The following is a 20227-nucleotide window of genomic DNA, read 5'->3' on the forward strand; positions in this document are numbered from 1 at the left end:
AGAGGGAGTGAGACAGTGTGTGAGAGAGAGAGAGACTGTGTGTGTGTGTGTGTGTGTGTGAGAGTGTGTGTGAGAGGGAGTGAGACAGTGTGTGAGAGAGAGAGACTGTGTGAGAGTGAGTGTGTGTGTGTGTCTGTGTGTGTGTGTGTGTGTGTGTGTGTCTGTGTGAGAGGGAGTGAGACAGTGTGTGAGAGAGAGCGAGACAGTGTGTAAGGGAGAGAGACAGTGTGTGTGTGAGAGAGAGTGTGTGAGAGAGAGAGACTGTGTGTGAGAGAGATTGCGTATGTGCGAGTGTGAGAGAGGGAGTGTGTGTGTGTGTGAGAGAGAGAGAGAGAAAGTGTGAGAGAGAGACGGTGTGTGTCTGTGTGTGAGAGAGAGAGAGAGAAAGTGTGTGAGAGAGACTGTGCGTGAGAGAGAGAGAGAGACCATGTGGGTAAATGTGTGTTTTTGCAGGTCCATGGTCTAATGCCATACTGAGGGATTGCTGCTCTGCTGGGAAACACTGTCTTTTACATGAGCCGCTGCCTGCCCTCTCAGGTGAACATAAAAGGTGGTATTTCAGGGGGGCATTATATGCATCCTCCCTACTACAGTGGCACTCAACCAACATCACTCACAAATAAAAGAACGGGAGAGATAAAATCTGGTCACGTTGCTGTTTGTGAGATCTTGCTGTGCAGTAATTAGCACTTCCTGCATCATAACATTAACTACATCAGACAGAGCATTTCATTGGCTGGGAGGGGGTTTCCGCTCAATCCGAAAGGCACAGCCCAAATTCAGCTCTTGGTCCCTTAGTTGCTGCGATGGGGGTGCGTTACCTTGGCAATGGATTTGACCCAGTCTTTGTTAGACTGTGCGCTGTCAGTCCCGAACATGAACAGGCGCTCGGAATCTGTGAATACCTCAAATGTGTGCTCAAACCTGAAGGCGGGGGAAGAAAATTGAAAACAGCGTGAAAAGCAAAGTTTGACCCGAAGAGCGAACTGAAGGTCGCACTGCCTGAGCAATAAAGTGCGCAGGAATCGGTCAACAAGATCCAGTGTGATCATTCCGTTCATCCCCCAGGCTGTCACACACAGGTTATGAGGGGAGATTATTTGTGTGAGATAATTTGGCCCACCTTCTGATCTGCAGTAATCCATTCCCAGTCTATTTTCATTTTCCCGCTCATTATATCTGGGTCAAATTGTCTGTCCTTTGATTATTTTTAATCGTGAACGTGTACATCAGTATTGGGAGTTTTAAAGGGGTAGAATTTAAGCTGCGCAGTGGTAGATTAGAAATCCACTTTCCTCTGCTATTTGTTAAAGTTTAGTAAATTTTCTGTTACAGCTGAAACCTGGTGTGAATTGCTTTTGTCCTGGGTAGCATTTGACCAATCATTCCAAGCTGGACTTCACGATTTATTTGCACAATTGTGAAGCCTCCAATATAAACCGAGCGCAGCATGAAGACCGCTGTGGATTTGTGAAGAGTATGGAGAGATTTCTCTAGCACCTACCCGTGTGCTGCTGGGCTGTTGATGCTGAGGCACACAACCTCACGCATCTCAATGGTCCCATTAGGCGTGGAGTTTCGGTCACTCTCATAGTAACTCAGCAACCCATTATCCAGAACACACCATCGCCTGCTGAACTCTATCAGAACATCAACAGCAACAGAGTCAGCTGCAAGTCTGCAGGCAGGTTACACATGAAATGCAGCGACAACAGCCGTCCTAGCAAATCGGTTTGACTTAGTATAGCATCCACAGCATCAGAGCTCCAGCCCCAAAGCAAAACACACCCTCCTGGGGGCTTCCGAAACAGGAAACCTCACCATCGAGCACCCCCTCAAATCACTACCAACGAGGCCCTCGAACCAGGGGTCTCACTACCAACAGCACCCCCACCCCGCCCCATTGAAAGTGGAACCTCACCATTGGGGATCCCTGTTAAAGGGAGGATCTCACCATTGGGGATCCCTGTTAAAGGGAGGATCTCACCATTGGGGATCCTTGTTAAAGGGAGTATCTCACCATTGGGGATCCTTGTTAAAGGGAGTATCTCACCATTGGGGATCCCTGTTAAAGGGAGGATCTCACCTTTGGGGATCCCTGTTAAAGGGAGGATCTCACCTTTGGGGATCCCTGTTAAAGTAGGATCTCACCATTGGGGATCCCCGTCAAAGGGAGGATCTCACCATTGGGGATCCCTGTTAAAGGGAGGATCTCACCATTGGGGACCCCTGTTAAAGGAGGGATCTCACCACTGTCGATTCCTGTTATCAGAGGATCTGACCACTGGGGGTCCCTGTTAAAGGGGGGATCTCACCACTGAGGATCCCTGTTAAAGGAGGGATCTCACCACTGTCGATTCCTGTTATCAGAGGATCTGACCACTGGGGGTCCCTGTTAAAGGGGGGATCTCACCACTGAGGATCCCTGTTAAAGGAGGGATCTCACCATTGGGGAACCCTGTTAAAGGGAGGATCTCACCACTGAGGATCCCTGTTAAAGGAGGGATCTCACCATTGGGGGTCCCTGTTAAAGGAGGGATGTCACCACTGTGGATTCCCGTTAAAGGGAGGATCTCACCACTGGGGGTCCCTGTTAAAGGGGAAGTCTCACCTTTGGGGATCGCTGTTAAAGGGGAAGTCTCACCTTTGGGGATCCCTGTTAAAGGGGAAATCTCACCTTTGGGGATCCCTGTTAAAGGGAAAGTCTCACCACTGGGGATCCCTATTAAAGAAGGAATATCACCATTGGTGATCGATTTAAAAGGGGGGTATCTCACCATTGGTGATCCCATTTAAAGGAGGAATCTCACCATTGGTGATCCCAGTTAAAGGAGGAATCTCACCATTGGTGATCCCATTTAAAGGGGGGTATCTCACCATTGGCGATCCCATTTAAAGGAGGAATCTCACCATTGGCGATCCCAGTTAAAGGAGGAATCACACCATTGGTGATCGATTTAAAGGGGGGTATCTCTCCATTGGCGATCCCATTTAAAGGAGGAATCTCACCATTGGCGATCAATTTAAAGGAGGAATCTCACCATTGGCGATCTCATTTAAAGGAGGAATCTCACCATTGGCGATCCCATTTAAAGGGGGGTATCTCACCATTGGCGATCCCATTTAAAGGAGGAATCTCACCATTGGTGATCCCAGTTAAAGGAGGAATCACACCATTGGCGATCCCATTTAAAGGGGGAATCTCACCATTGGTGATCCCAGTTAAAGGAGGAATCTCACCATTGGCGATCCCAGTTAAAGGAGGAATCTCACCATTGGTGATCCCATTTAAAGGAGGAATCTCACCATTGGCAATCCCAGTTAAAGGAGCAATCTCACCATTGGTGATCCCATTTAAAGGAGGAATCTCACCATTGGCGATCCCAGTTAAAGGAGGAATCTCACCATTGGTGATCCCATTTAAAGGAGGAATCTCACCATTGGCGATCCCAGTTAAAGGAGGAATCTCACCATTGGCGATCCCATTTAAAGGAGGAATCTCACCATTGGCGATCCCATTTAAAGGAGGGTATCTCACCATTGGCGATCCCATTTAAAGAAGGAATCTCACCATTGGCGATCCCAGTTAAAGGAGGAATCTCACCATTAGGGCGTGCTGAAGGGGAGCCTCTCCATCATGGATCCCTGGTAATGTGCGAAGCTCCAAGCGAAGTGGATGACTTACCTTCTCTGGACTTCCTCTCTGTGACTGGTTTACCCATGGATGCTGTCTTGTACAGGTAGCCGTTGTGTGTAATGGATGGTGGGGCCACGTAATACTGTCTGTCGAAATATCCCAGCTCTAAACGCGGGGTCTCTGCAATATAACACACCGAGAGCAGGGGCCTGCCATTAACATCCCAAACAGCTCTGTCACTGACTGCATGAGGGGTAAGAAACTCTACCTGGCAACTGGCACACAGCCAGATCCCGAAAACTGCTCTGTGAAAATCTGCTGGTAACCTGCTTCAAGGATCGAGGGATAGGTATTGAGCAGGGCACAGGGCCATGGGAGGGAGAGAAATCCAGATCCAGTTTGATCTGGAAGTGAGGTGACAGAGAACCATAGCCATGTTTGGTCAATGGCTCCTGTATCACCACATCATGATGTTGCTAGGATACCCTCTCTTGAATAGTTATCTCGCTCTCAAATACATTCAGTGACTTGGTCTCTCCACAGCCGTCTGTGGTAGGGAATCTCAAAGGATCAGTCAAAGGGAGAAATCTTTCCTCACCTCAGTCCTAAATGGTCTAACCCATATCCTGAGACAGTGACTCCTGGTTCGAGATTCCCACACCCAGGGGGAAACCTCCTCTGTGATTCCCACACCTGCTGAGGTTACCATGACAGTGTCCCACCTCCTCAAACTCTCCCGTCACCTGAGGTGTGGTGACCCTCAGTTAAACCACCACCTACTGTCTCTCGCTAATGAGGGAGCAGGCTTCTGGGCCTACGGCAACTTTTGCTCTCTTCATTTCACAGCAGGCTGAGCCCTGGGAAGTGGAGTCGGGAGGGTGGCTGTCTCATGAGGAGAGGGAGAGGGGGCTGTGTCTTCATTCTCTGGAGTTGAGAAGAATTGGGGCAATCTCACAGAAACGTACAGAATGCTCTCTGATGAAGGGTCTAGGCCCGAAACGTCAGCTTTTGTGCTCCTGAGATGCTGCTTGGCCTGCTGTGTTCATCCAGCCTCACATTTTATCATCTTGGAATTTCCAGCATCTGCAGTTCCCATTATCTCTAGAATACTTATGGGGCTTTCAGATACTAAACTGAGATTTACTTCCTCTAAGAAAGTCTGAGGACACAGGGTCGGCCATTTAGGACTGAGATAAGGAGAAATGTCTTCACCCAGGGAGTGGGGAGCCTGTGGAATTCTCTGAAACAGTTGTGGCTGAAACACTGAATGTTTTCAAGGAGGAGTTGGAAATCGTTTTCAGGGCTAAAGGGATCGAAAGGCCTGGGAAAAGGACCAGGGGACCGATGGGCCGTGATAATTTGGAATGGCGAAGGAGACCCGAGGACCAAATGGCCTACTCCTGTTTTCTGTGTTTCTGTCACTCAGCAGAGGAAAGCTCAGGACAAGGGTCACCTGGGATTGGGATGAGGAGGCTTATCTTCTCTCAGAAGCTGGGGTACCTTTGGTCCTGTCTAGCCCAGTTAGTCCAGCCATTGACTAAGCTCAAGGCAGAAGCTAACACTTTGCTGGAGGCTAATGTCATCAAAGGATGACGTGAGGAAACGGTAATGAGCTTGAGGCCAACCATGATCGAGAGTGGAGGAGCAGGCTTGATGGGCTGAATGGCCTGTGTAATGGCCACAGGGTTTCAAGGGTGGAGCAGGTAAGGGACAGCAGACTCACCTGAGTTCTTGTTTTGGTTCAGGAATTCCACCTGGAGAGTCTGGCCTGCCTGCTGGGCCAGGTCGGCTGGAGAGGGGAGATCCGGGTCCCCAGAGAAACAGCTCACATCAGCCCCACAGAAAACCAGAGACATGGTCTCTTCCAGGTCACTGGTAACGACCGCTGCACACAGAGCCTGGGAGGAGACAGACAGAGGGTACTCCATCAGGGACGGAGACAGGAACATCCAACAACGAGTCCCACCACCCTCCGGCCCCCGCCAACACACAGCTCATTTACCAACGCCGACTGCACGCGACCCCTGACGTTGCCCTGAGATCCCACCACTGTCCCTTCCATCGATCAGCTGAACACTCTCTATAGCCAGTCACGCCCCCCCATTTCTGCCAATCTCCAGTATTTGAACAGAGCCATCTAACCTTCAGTTAAAGCTATGACGCCCTAAAACATAAGAAATAGCAGGAAAAAGTGATTCGGAATTTCATGCCCGCTCAGCCATTCAGCAAGGTCATGGCGAATCGACCCCCAAGCTTCAGCAAGTCCCCGTGCTCCTCCGCATGGTGGTCAACTCCTCAATGTTTCAAAACTCTGACTGCCTCCTCTTTACATACTCTCAGTGATCTAACCTTCACAACTCTCTGAGGTAGAGAATTCCACACATTCACTCCCCCCAGGAGGACAGATTCCTTCACTTCTCAGTCTGAAGTGAATGTCCCCATATTCTGTAACAATGTGCCCTGGTTTGAGATGTCCCCCATCTACCCTTTCACACCCCCTCAGACTCTTGTACATTTCAGTAAGATCACCCCCTCATTCTTCTAAACCCAGATGAGTAAAGACTCAGAGAACAAGGTGTAGAGCTGGATGAACACAGCAGGCCAAGCAGCATCAGAGGAGCAAGAAGGCTGACATTTCGGGTCAGGACCCTTCAAAGAACCAAAAGAACAAAGAAAATTACAGCACAGGAACAGGCCCTTCGACCCTCCAAGCCTGTGCTGACCCAGATCCTCTGTCTAAACCTGTCGCCTATTTTCCAAGGAACTGTATCCCTCTGCTCCCTGCCCATCCATGTACCTGTTCAGATACATCTTAAATGACGCTATCGTGCCCGCCTCTACCAACTCCGCCCGTAACGTGTTCCAAGCACCCACCACCCTCTGTGTAAAGAACTTTCCACGCATATCTCTCTTAGATATTTCCCCTCTCACTTTGAACTCATGACCCCTAGTAACTGAGTCCCCCACTCTGGGAAAAAGCTTCTTGCTATCCACCCTGTCTATACCCCTCACGAATTTGTAGACCTCAATCAGGTCCCCCCTCAATCTCCATCTTTCTAATGAAAATAATCCTAATCTACTCAACCTCTCTTCATAGCTAGCACCCTCCATACCAGGCAACATCCTGGTGAACCTCCTCTGCACCCTCTCTAAAGCATCTACGTCCTCTTGGTAATGTGGTGACCAGAACTGTACACAGTACTCCAAATGTGGCCGAACCACAGTCCTATATAACTGTAACATGACCTGCCAACTCTTGTACTCAATAACCCTTCCGATGAATGAAAGCATGTCATATGCCTTCTTGACCACCCTATCGGCCTGCGTTGTCACCTTCAGGGAACAATGGACCTGAACACTCAGATCTCTCTGTTCATCAATTTTCCCCAGGACTTTTCCATTTAGTGTATAGTTCGCCCTTGAATTTGTTCTTCCAAAATGCATCAACTGCATTTGCCCGGATTGAACTCCATCTGCCAATTCACTGCCCAACTCTCCAGTCTATCTATATTCTGCTGCATTCTGCGACAGTCCCCTTCACTATCTGCTACTCCACCAATCTTAGTGTCATCTGCAAACTTGCTGGTCAGACCACCTACACCTTCCTCCAGATCATTTACATATATCACAAACAACAGTGGTCCCAGCACAGATCCCTGTGGAACACCACTGGCCACAGGTCTCCAATTTGAGAAACTCCCTTCCACTACTACCGTCTGTCTCCTGTTGCCTCGCCAGTTTTTTATCCATCTAGCTAACACACCCTGGACCCCATGCGACTGACTTCACTTTCTCCATCAGCCTGCCATGGGGAACCTTATCAAATACCTTACTGAAGTCCATGTATATGACATCCACGGCCCTTTCCTTATCCATCAACTTTGTCACTTCCTCAAAGAATTCTATTAAGTTGGTAAGACATGACCTTCCCTGCACAAAACCATGTTGCCTATCACTAATAAGCCCATTTTCTTCCAAATGCAAATAGATCTTTTCCGTCAGTATCTTCTCCAGCAGCTTCCCCACCACTCGTGTCAGGCTCACCGGTCCATAATTACCTTGATTATCCCTGCTACCCTCCTTTAAACCAGGGGACAACATTAGCAATTCTCCAGTCCTCCGGGACTTCATGTGTGCTTAAAGATGCTGCAATGATATCTGCTTAGGCCCCAGCTATTTCCTATCTTGCTTCCCTCACTAACTTGGGATAGATCCCATCTGGGCCTGGGACTTGTCCACCTTAGTGCCCTTTAGAATGCCCAACACATCCCCCCCTCCTTATGCTGACTTGACCTAGATAAATCAAACATCTGTCCCTAACCTCAACATCCATCATGTCCGTCTCCTCAGTGAATACCGACACAAAGTGCTCATTAAGAATCTCACTCATTTTCTCTGACTCCTCACATAACTTCCCTCCTTTGTCCTTGAGTGCGCCACCCCTTTCTCTGGTTACCCTCTTGCTCCTTAAAGCTTTGGGATTTTCCTTAACCATGTTTGTTAAAGATATTTCATGGCCCCTTTTAACACTCTTAATTCCTCATTTCAAATTGGTCCTACTTTCCTGATATTCTTCCAAAGCTTCGACTGTTTTCGGTCACCTAGACCTCATGTTTGCTTCCTTTTCCCCTCTTTGCTAGTCTCACAATTTCACCTGTCGTCCATGGTTCCCTAATCTTGCCCTTTCTATCCCTCATTTTCACAGGAACATGCCTCTCCTGCACGCGAATCAACCTCTCCTTAAAAGCCTCCCACATATCAAATGTGATTTTACCCTCAAACAGCTGCTCCCAATCCACATTCCCCAGCTCCTGCTGAATTTTGCTATAGTTGGCCTTCCCCCAACTCAGCACTCTTCCTTTAGGACCACTCTCATCTTTGTCCATCGGTATTCTAAAATTTACAGAATTGTGATCACTATTCCCAAAGTAATCCCCTACTGAAACTTCAACCACCTGGCCGGGTTCATTCCCCAACACCAGGTCCAGTATAGCCCCTTCCCGAGTTGGACGACATACATACTGCTCTATAAAACCCTCCTGGACACACCTTACAAATTCTGCTCCGTCTTGACCCCCAACACTGAGTGAATCCCAGTCAATGTTGGGAATATTAAAATCTCCCATCACCACCACCCTGCTTTTCCCTACACCTTTCCATTATCTGTTTACATATTTGTGCCTCTATCTCACGTTCCCTGTTGGGAAGCCTGTAGTACAGCCCCAGCATTGTTACTGCATCCTTCCTATTTCTGAGTTCTACCCATATTGCCTCACTGCTTGAGTCCTCCATGGGGCCCTCCTTCAGTCCGGCTGTGATATCGTCTTTGACCAGTATTGCAACTCCTCCACCCCTTTTACCTCCCTCTCTATCCCGCCTGAAGCATCAATATCCTGGGACAACTAGTTGTCAATCATGCCCTTCCCTCAACCAAGTCTCAGTAATAGCAATAACATCATACTTCCAGGTACCGATCCAAGCCCTAAGCTCATCTGCCTTATCGACTACACTTCTCGCATTAAAATAAATGCACCTCAGACCACCTGTCCCTTTGTGTTCATCATCTGCTCCCCGACTACTATTCCCTTTAGTCACACTGACTCCATTATCTAGTTCCCTACAGACTTTTGTTACCACCTCTTTTCTGTCCAATATTTGGTTCCCATCCCCCTGCCACATTAGTTTAAACCCTCCCCCACAGAGCTGATCAACACACACACACACACACACACACCCACACACACACACACCCACACACACACACACACACACACATACACACACACCCACACACACACACACACACCCACACACACACACCCACAGACACACACACACACACCCACAGACATCCACAGACACACACACACACACACACACACACACACACACACACAGACACACACACAGACACCCACACACCCACACCCATCAGTGTCTTATTATTAACTGGCAGTGACGGGTCTGTACCCGCTGGAATTTGGAAGGATGAGGAGTGACTGTGTTGACATATTTACAGATCCTGAGGGGACAGGACACAGTGACAGGATGTCTCCCCTTGTGGGAGAGATTGGAACGTAGGGAGACACAGTTCAAAAGTCAGACACTCCTCTTTAAAGATGGTGATGTGGAGAAGTCTTTTCGTCTCAGATTACCAAAGTGTTCTTTTACCCAGCTGCCTCAGGATGCTGACTGGAAACTCGAGTTCTCCTTACCTGGAGGTTGAGGAAAGGAGGAAGTGTGGGCTTTGAATGTCTTTTAAAACAGGAAAGTATATGGCAATGTGCACACAGAGGAGAAATGATGCTTTCTATTTTAGCAGGAAACAATTTCCTCAATTGTTTGTCTGAAACATATTTGTGACTCGGGAACCATTTGGCCAATTAATGTTTATAATAGTCAATTCCCAGCTCCTGTCTCTTTGGGAGGATGGGCTGGGTGGCCTCCTTCTGTGCCAGGACAATCCTGCAGCCAGCCCTTGTCGGGAAGATTGTCTGAGGGGTCTTTTCTATAATAAACGAGGGTGAGCGTCACAGAGTCTATCAGAAACCACAGACCGACGGTTCAGTCCCTACTCCCAACTTCCTGTACCCACAAACCACTAACATTCTGCCTGCCCTAGCCCGACACAGGCCTAACATTGCAGCTGTCACAGCAAAGATATTTCTCCGCATTTCAGACACACAAAATGATCGGGTTTTCCACCCCTCCTCATTTTCTACCCCACCCCCACCGTGCCCCAGCCCACACCCCTGTTCTGAGACTCCCCAGTAAGGGGGAGGAATCTCTCTGCATCTACGCTACCAAAACCTTTCAGAGCCTTGTATATCTTGATCAGATCAATTCTCATGCCAGCAGTTTTGGGCCCCGTATCTAAGGAAGGATGCGTTGTCCTTGGGAACGGCACTTATTCTCTAAATTGGGAAAAGCTTCAGGACTCAAAGCACGAAGAGACTTGGGAGTCCCAGTTCAGGATTCTGTTAAGGTTAACATGTAGGTTCAGGTGGCAGTTAGGAAGGCAAACACAATAAATTCAGAACAGAGAATAACTCAGCACAATACAGACCCTGAGATAACAAGGTGTAGAGCTGGATGAACACAGCAGGCCAAGCAGCACCAGAGGAGCAGGAAGGCTGATGTTTCGGGCCTAGACCCTTCTTCAAAAGAAAGCCCTTTCTGAAGAAGGGTCTAGGCCCAAAACGTCAGCCTTCCTGCTCCTCTGATGCTGCTTGGCCTGCTGTGTTCATCCAGCTCCACACCTTGTTATCTCAGATTCTCCAGCATCTGCAGTTCCTGGTATCACAGTACAAACCCTTCCACCCACAATGTTGTGCCAACCTATTATCCTACTCTAAGATCAAACTACCCTGCATACCCTACACCTTACGAACATCCATGTTAGCATTCATTTCCCTAGGGCTAGAATACAAGAGCAGAGACACACTGCTGAGGCTGTATAAGGCTCTGGTCAGACCACATTGAGAATGTGATGAAGGGTCTAGGCCTGAAACATCAGCTTTTGTGCTCCTGAGATGCTGCTTGGCCTGCTGTGTTCATCCAGCTTCACACTTTATTATCTTGAGAATATTGTGAGCAGTTTTGGACCCCGTATCCAGGGAAGGATGTGCTGGCATTGAAAGGGATCCAGAGAAGGTTTATAAGAATGATCCCAGGGATCAAGGGCTTGTCATATGAGGAGCAGTTGAGGACTCTGAGTCTGTACTTAATGGAGTTTAGAATCTGAATGAGCGATAAATGAAAAGTGCGAATATCAGAATAGAAAATTGGACAATGAACTGAATTGAAACCTCCAGAGAGATTTATTTTCTTGGAGTTCATCCCAAAAGGGTCTAGGTCAAAAATCAAATTTGTTTGGCCATTTCCCATCAAGCCCTTAATGTTTATTTTGTTGATTGAAATATAAATAAAGCGGCTGGTAATTATACCAATTTCTGATGCAGTGCCATATCCGATCTGATGCGCAGAGCCTACTCACAGAAAAGTTCTCTCCTGGGGCCAGAACACAATTCTCTGTGAGCTTTTCAAAGCCGAGGTTCGTGCCTTTTGATGAATTGTTTTCACAGAGATAAAGTGAAGCAATCACTTCTCGGCCAATCGGCTAAGATCATTTGTGCTTATCAGCTTTAATATCTGACATGTCCTTTATTTAAGGACCGTATATTAATCTGATTTTTGGAGCAGGGAGCTGGGATAGGGGTTTGCTCCAACCACTTTTTTTTTTGCGTGGCACAGTGGCTCAGTGCCAGGGACCCCGGTTCGATTCCACCCTCGGGCGACTAACTGTGTGGAGTTTGCCCATTCTCCCCGTGTCTGCGTGGGTTTCCTCCGGGTGCTCCGTTTTCCTCCCACAGTCCAAAGGTGTGCAGGCTAGGTGGATTGGCCATGTTAAACTGCCCACAGTGCTCAGAGATGTGTAGATTAGGTGGGTTATAGGGGGATGGGGATGGGTCTGCGTGGGATGCTCTGAGGGTCAGTGTGGGCTTTTGGGCCGAAGGGCCTGTTTCTACACTGTAGGGGTTCTATGAAGTCCACGCCACCCCTTTGAAGCCCATCCCATGCAGACCCATTTCCATACCCCTGCATTTCCCCATGTGTAGCCAACACATTCATCATCTCCAGACTCATCTTTTCCAACACTCTGAGGTGAAGGTCTCCAGATCTGGAAACTGTGGAGAGTCCGCCATTGGGAATACCCAGTTAATAAGGTCAAAATCAGGAGGGACAGAACAATGTGGAATTTAAACTTTGAAGATATTTTGGGGGAGCCAGGACTTCATTCCAGGACAATCGCTCCCGACCACAGTCAGGGCTCCTCGGAACTGGCCTGACAACTTTCAGTCTCTGAGTTTTCTAAAGGAAAGATCCATCTTTGGTTATTCTAAACTGAAAACAAGCCAGTGGTCTTCATGGTTTATCCTCTCTATCATAAACCACCCCAGGATAACAAATATTCCATTAACACTCCCAGGGCTCAATCACCGACTCGCTGCCATTTACCAGACAAGATCACTGTTCAGGAAGACCACAAGATGTAGGAACAGAAGTACCCAATCAGGTCTTTGGCTCTGCTCCATCATGAGCCAATCTGATAATCCTCACTTCCACTTCCCTACAACCCTCGATTCCCTTCCCGACTAAAAATCTGTCTATCTCAGCCTTGAATATACTGAATGATCCAGCCTCAACGACCCTCTGTGGTAAAGAATCCCATCAGAGAAAAAAAGTCCTCTCCATCTCTGCCTTAAACAGGAGACTCCTTATTCTGAGATAATTCCCTCTGATCCTAGACTCTCCCAGTGGGGAACAACCTCTCCACATCTGCACTGTCAAATTCTCTAAGAATCCTGTCTGTAAGTCTCCTCTCGTTCCTCTATAATTCTAGTGCCCATTCCAGTGCTGCACACAGAGCTAACCTGCTCCTTGGCCTAATGCTTGCCTTAATTAGACCCTTCACAATAGTAATCAGGCATTATTTTAAAATTTTAAAAAATGATCTTAACGTACATAATCCAACATCTTTTTATCATGAGCTTCACAAAACCAGTTTTGTTTAATATTCTGTGTGAATTCTCTCCTGTTCCCAAGTTCCTGGCCCTCCCCAACAATCAAAGCTAATTTCCTCAATAGAACACAATACCTAGTAGTTAGATTCGATTCCCTACAGTGTGGAAACAGGCCCTTCGGCCCAGCAAGTCCAAATCGCCCTTTGGAGCATCCCACCCAGACCCATCCCCCTATAACTCACACACCCTTGAACACCACAGGCAATTTAGCATGGCCAATCCATCTAACCTGCACATCTTTGGACTGTGGGAGGAAACTGGAGCACCCGGAGGAAACCCACGCAGATATGGGGAGAATGTGCAATCTCCTCACAGACAGTTATCTGAGGCTGGAATCAAACCCAGGTCCCTGGCGCTGTGAGGCTGCAGTGCTAACCGCAGAGCCACCGTGCCACCCCCCTTGTATGAATGCATCTGTATCCAGTCATCCATGTGTGATGCCAGCTGGCCTGCAAAGGTCCCAATGCTCCAGATGTTGACAGATCTCCCTCCTGCACCAAATTTCAAATTACACAGCCATTCACTCCGTATTCCTGAATCTAAACTCAAACACACATCAGATACTGTCCTGAGGGTCAACAGGCCCGAAACATTAACTCTGATGCCATATCTGCTGAGTTTTTGCAGCAACTTGTTTCTGTTCCTGGTTTGTAGCATCCGCAATTGTTTCGGTTTTTATCAGATACTGGGAGCTATCCTGAGTTTGCAGCCTGAGGTGCCCTGTCCTTACAGGACCTCAACACAGTTCCTAACTACAACACTGATGCCAGTGTAGATCACAGTTACTGGATCTTCCCAACTGCTCAGAAGACGAGTCACTATGGCCTCGAAACCTTAAATTTGTTTCTCTCTCCACAGGCCCTGCTATGTTTCTCCAGGCTCTTTGCTGTCCCTCCGACAGCACAACGCTCCCTCAGCACTGACCCTCCGACAGTGCGGCGCTCCCTCAGCACTGACCCTCCCACAGTGCGGCGCTCCCTCAGCACTGACCCTCCGACAGCACAGCGCTCCCTCAGCACTGACCCTCCGCGACAGTGCCCGCTCCCTCAGCACTGACCCTCCCACAGTGCGGCACTCCCTCAGCAGTGACCCTCCGACAGTGCCCACTCCTTCAGCACTGACCCTCCGACAGTGCGGCGCTCCCTAAGCACTGACCCTCCGACAGTGCGGCGCTCCCTCAGCACTGACCCTCCGACAGTGCGGCACTCCCTCAGCACTGACCCTCCGACAGCACTGCGCTCCCTCAGCACTGACCCTCCGATAGCACAGCGCTCCCTCAGCACTGACCCTCCGACAGTGCGGCGCTCCCTCAGCACTGACCCTCCGACAATGCGGCGCTCCCTCAGCACTGACCCTCTGACAGTGCCCACTCCCTCAGCACTGACCCTCCGACAGTGCGGCGCTCCCTCAGCACTGACCCTCCGACAGTGCGGCGCTCCCTCAGCACTGACCCTCCGACAGTGCCCACTCCCTCAGCACTGACCCTCCGACAGTGCCCACTCCCTCAGCACTGACCCTCCGACAGTGCGGCGCTCCCTCAGCGCTGACCCTCCGACAGTGCGGCGCTCCCTCAGCACTGACCCTCTGACAGTGCCCACTCCCTCAGCACTGGCCCTCCGACAGTGCCCACTCCCTCAGCACTGACCCTCCGACAGTGCCCACTACCTCAGCACTGACCCTCTGACAATGCGACGCTCCCTCAGCACTGACCCTCCGACAGTGCCCACTCCCTCAGCACTGACCCTCCGACAGTGCGGCGCTCCCTCAGCACTGACCCTCCGACTGTGCGGCGCTCCCTCAGCAGTGACCCTCCGACAGTGCGGCGCTCCCTCAGCACAGACCCTCCGACAGTGCCCACTCCCTCATCACTGACCCTCCGACAGTGCAGCGCCCCCTCAGCACTGACCCTCCGACAGTGCCCGCTCCCTCAGCACTGACCCTCCGACAGTGCGGCGCTCCCTCAGCACTGACCCTCCGACAGTGCCCACTCCCTCAGCACTGACCCTCCGACAGTGCGGCGCTCCCTCAGCACTGACCCTCCGACAGTGCGGCGCTCCCTCAGCACTGACCCTCCGACAGTGCCCGCTCCCTCAGCACTGACCCTCCGACAATGCGGCGCTCCCTCAGCACTGACCCTCCGACAGTGCCCACTCCCTCAGCACTGACCCTCCGACAGTGCGGCGCTCCCTCAGCACTGACCCTCCGACAGTGCGGCGCTCCCTCAGCACTGACCCTCCGACAGTGCCCACTACCTCAGCACTGACCCTCCGACAGTGCAGCTCTCCCTCAGCACTGACCCTCCGACAGTGCGGCGCTCCCTCGGCACTGACCCTCCGACAGTGCGGCGCTCCCTCAGCACTGACCCTCCGACAGTGCCCACTCCCACGGCACTGACCCTCCGACAATGCGGCACTCCCTCAGCACTGACCCTCCGACAGTGCCCACTCCCTCAGCACAGACCCTCCGACAGTGCGGCGCTCCCTCAGCGCTGACCCTCCGACAGTGCGGCGCTCCCTCAGCACTGACCCTCCGACAGTGCCCACTCCCTCAGCACTGACCCTCCGACAGTGCCCACTCCCTCAGCACTGACCCTCCGACAGTGCCCACTACCTCAGCACTGACCCTCTGACAATGCGACGCTCCCTCAGCACTGACCCTCCGACAGTGCCCACTCCCTCAGCACTGACCCTCCGACAGTGCGGCGCTCCCTCAGCACTGACCCTCCGACTGTGCGGCGCTCCCTCAGCAGTGACCCTCCGACAGTGCGGCGCTCCCTCAGCACAGACCCTCCGACAGTGCCCACTCCCTCATCACTGACCCTCCGACAGTGCAGCGCCCCCTCAGCACTGACCCTCCGACAGTGCCCGCTCCCTCAGCACTGACCCTCCGACAGTGCGGCGCTCCCTCAGCACTGACCCTCCGACAGTGCCCACTCCCTCAGCACTGACCCTCCGACAGTGCGGCGCTCCCTCAGCACTGACCCTCCGACAGTGCGGCGCTCCCTCAGCACTGACCCTCCGACAGTGCCCACTCCCTCAGCACTGACCCTCCGACAATGCGGCGCTCCCTCAGCACTGACCCTCCGACAGTGCCCACTCCCTCAGCACTGACCCTCCGACAGTGCGGCGCTCCCTCAGCACTGACCCTCCGACAGTGCGGCGCTCCCTCAGCACTGACCCTCCGACAGTGCCCACTACCTCAGCACTGACCCTCCGACAGTGCAGCGCTCCCTCAGCACTGACCCTCCGACAGTGCGGCGCTCCCTCGGCACTGACCCTCCGACAGTGCGGCGCTCCCTCAGCACTGACCCTCCGACAGTGCCCACTCCCACGGCACTGACCCTCCGACAATGCGGCCCTCCCTCAGCACTGACCCTCCGACAGTGCCCACTCCCTCAGCACAGACCCTCCGACAGTGCGGCGCTCACTCAGCAATGACCCTCCGACAGTGTGGCGCTCCCTCAGCACTGACCCTCCGACAGCACAGCGCTCCCTCAGCACTGACCCTCTGACAGTGCCCACTCCCTCAGCACTGACCCTCCGACAGTGCCCTCTCCCTCAGCACTGACCCTCCGACAGTGCGGCGCTCCATCAGCGCTGACCCTCCGACAGTGCAGCGCCCCCTCAGCACTGACCCTCCGACAGTGCGGCGCTCCCTCAGCACTCGCCCTCCGACAGTGCCCACTACCTCAGCACTGACCCTCCGACAGTGCGGCGCTCCCTCAGCGCTGACCCTCCGACAGTGCGGCGCTCCCTCAGCACTGACCCTCCGACAGTGCCCACTCCCTCAGCACTCGCCCTCCGACAGTGCCCACTACCTCAGCACTGACCCTCCGACAGTGCGGCGTTCCCTCAGCGCTGACCCTCCGACAGTGCGGCGCTCCCTCAGCACTGACCCTCCGACAGTGCGGCGCTCCCTCATCACTGACACTCCGACAGTGCAGCGCCCCCTCAGCACTGACCCTCCGACAGTGCCCGCTCCCTCAGCACTGACCCTCCGACAGTGCCTGCTCCCTCAGCACTGACCCTCCGACAGTGCAGCGCTCCCTCAGCACTGACCCTCCGACAGTGCCTGCTCCCTCAGCACTGACCCTCCGACAGTGCGGCACTCCCTCAGCACTGACCCTCCGACAGTGCGGCGCTCCCTCAGCACTGACCCTCCGACAGTGCGGCGCTCCCTCAGCACTGACCCTCCGACAGTGCCTGCCTCCTCAGCACTGATCCTCCGACAGTGCCTGCTCCCTCAGCACTGACCCTCCGACAGTGTGGTGCTCCCTCAGATCTGACTCTCTGGGAGACCTGGAGTGGTCTCCAGAACCCCTTCCCCTATCATCGTACCCCACGTGTGTGAGAGTGGAGATTCCTTTGGGAGGATGAGTTGATTTTTGATGGTGAGTTACCTTGTTGAGTTCTTCCTGGTTGCCGAACAGGAGGTGGTATTTACGGTATTTGCCCTGCCTGTATTTTGCGCTGACAAATCGCCTCCGCTCCATACTGCTGCTCGTCTCATTGATGGCCTCACTGGGGGGAATATTTGCTGCCCAGAACTGATTGGCTTTCTGATTACTGATGTATTGAAACATCTAATGAAAGGGGGTTGGGAGGGGGAGCAGAGAGAGAGAGAGAGAGGGAGAAAATCAATTCCCACGGTTGTCCAAAAGCATCCAACCCAAACCCACCTAATACCCCACAGGAGTACCTTGAATTTCCTGTTCATTGCCTCCCCATCCCGAATAGTCACTTCAGCGTACAGGCAACAGTGTTACAACAATGGGTCACTGAAATAACCCCAGAGAGGCCGGTATGCTGTCACTAAGGCACCCTTTCTTTCCAGATGCACAGTACCTGACACTGGTCCAGACTTCCTCAGAGTGAGCCGAACGCCTAACATTCTTGTGTCTACCTGTCAGCCAGGGGTCCCTAACTGGGCCAGGTTAACGGCCCCAATCAGGGAACTCATATTGAATGAGGCCCGCCTGGCTGACCTTGGTCCAATCACTACAGTCGTTGTCAATAACACTTTTAGTTTGATGGTTATCGACAGTTATTTATGGGAAGAGTTTGTCAAGAGATACCTGAACCCTGCATTATAATGGGTTTTGCAAGGCAGGTAACAGTGGCACAGGTGTACTGAAACAGGTCGGCTGGGGGGGGATGGCTGGTTTTCATTCAATCATAAGACATAGGAGCAGAGACTAGGCCATTCGGCCCATCATGTCTGCACCGCCATTCAATCATGGCCGACAAGTTCCTCAACCCCACTCTCCTGCTTTCTCCCCATAAGCTGAGATCCCCTTGACAACCAAGAACCTATTTATCTCTGTCTTAAATACACTCAATGACCCGGGCTCCACAGGCTTCTGCAGCAGTGAATTCCATAGGTTCACCACTCTCTGGCTGAAGAAAGCTTCTCCGTATCTCCGTCCTAAAGGGTCTCCTCTTTGCTCTAAGGCTAAAGGCTGAATAGAACGGCAGTGGGACTTTATGGAAGCCACGTGTGAAAGTTAGTTTATTGGACCTGTTTACTGGAGGTCAGGGGCTCGGGGTGATGGACTCATTGTGGATCCTGTTTAGTTCTCAGTTGAGAAACTGCCTTTTGAGAGAGAATAGCTACCCAGCTCATCCTCTGCGTTTCAGAGAAATCCCTTCCAAAGGAATTTCTTCTGAAAAACTGGCATCCATCGTCCTGAAAAGCCACAGAATTCTTGATGATTAAAGAAAATACATCAGCAAATCTCCACAGGGAGACAGGGACTGGGCTTAGGGCAGTTTATTCACAAGTCAGGAGTGGGATGGAATACTCCCCATTTGCCTGGATGGGTGCAGCCCCAACAACACTCAAGAAGCTTGACACCATCCAGGACAAAGCAGCCACTTGATTGGCCCCACATCCACAAACATCCCACTCCCTCCCCCCACCGACGCTCAACCACAGCAGTGTGTACTATCTACAAGATGCTCTGCAGAAATTCACCAAAGATCCTCAGGCAGCACCTTCCAAACCCCACGACCACTTCCATCTAGAAGGACAAGGGCAACAGATACATGGGAACACCAGCCCCCTGGAAGTTCCCCTCCGAGCCACTCATCGTCCTGACTCAGAAATATATCGGCCGTTCCTTCAGTGTCGCTGGGTCAGAATCCTGGCATTCCCTCCCTAAGAGCCTTGTGGGTCAACATACAGCACATGGGCTACAGCGGTTCATGGAGGCAGCTCACCCCCACCTCAAGGGGCAACTAGCGTCAGGGCAATAAACTTTGGTGCAATCAATGATGCCCATGCCCAATGAATAAAACGGGGGGAATAAAAACTGAAAGAACTGCAGCTGCTGTCAAACAGGAACAAAACCAGAAGTTGTTAGAAAAGTTCCACAGATCTGGCAGCATCTGTGAAGAAAAATATCAGAGTTAATGTTTCAGGTTCTGAGGAAGGGTCACCGGACCTGAAACGTTAACTCCGATTATTATTTTGTTCACCGACGCTGCCAGACCTGCTGAGCTTTTCCAGCAACTTCGGCTTAGCTCCTCAGTAAAGCAGGGTGTTGTATTTCTGCGTACCTTAATCATCTGTTCAGTCCAAGCCTTCTTGTCCATCTTCAGGCTCCGTATTTTGGAAATGCCTGGGCCCAGGGCACGATGTTCCCCTGCGGAATATGGGACAGAACATTGTCTGTGAGGAGGTTTATCCCAGAGCTCCCAGCCCTCTCCGCGCTGGATTCAAACAGTGTGCGTCTTTCTCTGTTCCTGCTCAAGCTGTTCGATCCAACAGCGTTGGCTCTGCCTCACTCTGTGAGCAAATGTGCTCTGAACTCCAATTCTGCAGCTAATACTGCCTGCCAACCCCACCCTCCACACCCCAACCTCATCCTCTACCACAGGGGCTTCTTCAGAGCCAGTCAGCAGCATTTCACACTGAAACAGGGATCACTGGAGAAACCCAGCAGGTCCAATGGATAGAGATAACAACAGTCAATGTTTTGTCTCTTGGATTCGGAACGTTAACTCTG

General features: G+C 51.5%; 1 protein-coding gene and 1 pseudogene across 8 annotated transcripts in view; one reads left to right on the forward strand and one right to left on the reverse strand.

Annotated features, from left to right (window-relative positions):
• Positions 1 to 20227, reverse strand: part of LOC125453592 (arf-GAP with Rho-GAP domain, ANK repeat and PH domain-containing protein 1) — a 189778-nt gene that overhangs the window by 48457 nt on the left and 121094 nt on the right. For all 8 annotated transcript variants that reach the window (XM_059646857.1, XM_059646859.1, XM_059646860.1 and 5 more), the window contains 6 exons: positions 19779 to 19864; positions 17621 to 17803; positions 5361 to 5535; positions 3686 to 3817; positions 1505 to 1640; positions 822 to 924 (listed from right to left, as the gene is read on the reverse strand). In XM_059646857.1, the coding sequence (XP_059502840.1) occupies positions 822 to 924; positions 1505 to 1640; positions 3686 to 3817; positions 5361 to 5535; positions 17621 to 17803; positions 19779 to 19864 (815 nt within the window). The remainder of the gene's footprint in view (positions 1 to 821; positions 925 to 1504; positions 1641 to 3685; positions 3818 to 5360; positions 5536 to 17620; positions 17804 to 19778; positions 19865 to 20227) is intronic.
• On the forward strand, positions 11737 to 11914 carry LOC125453727 (U2 spliceosomal RNA; annotated as a pseudogene).

The sequence above is a fragment of the Stegostoma tigrinum genome, chromosome 6 (assembly GCF_030684315.1).
Source record: "Stegostoma tigrinum isolate sSteTig4 chromosome 6, sSteTig4.hap1, whole genome shotgun sequence".
In the NCBI taxonomy this organism is placed as follows: domain Eukaryota; kingdom Metazoa; phylum Chordata; class Chondrichthyes; order Orectolobiformes; family Stegostomatidae; genus Stegostoma; species Stegostoma tigrinum.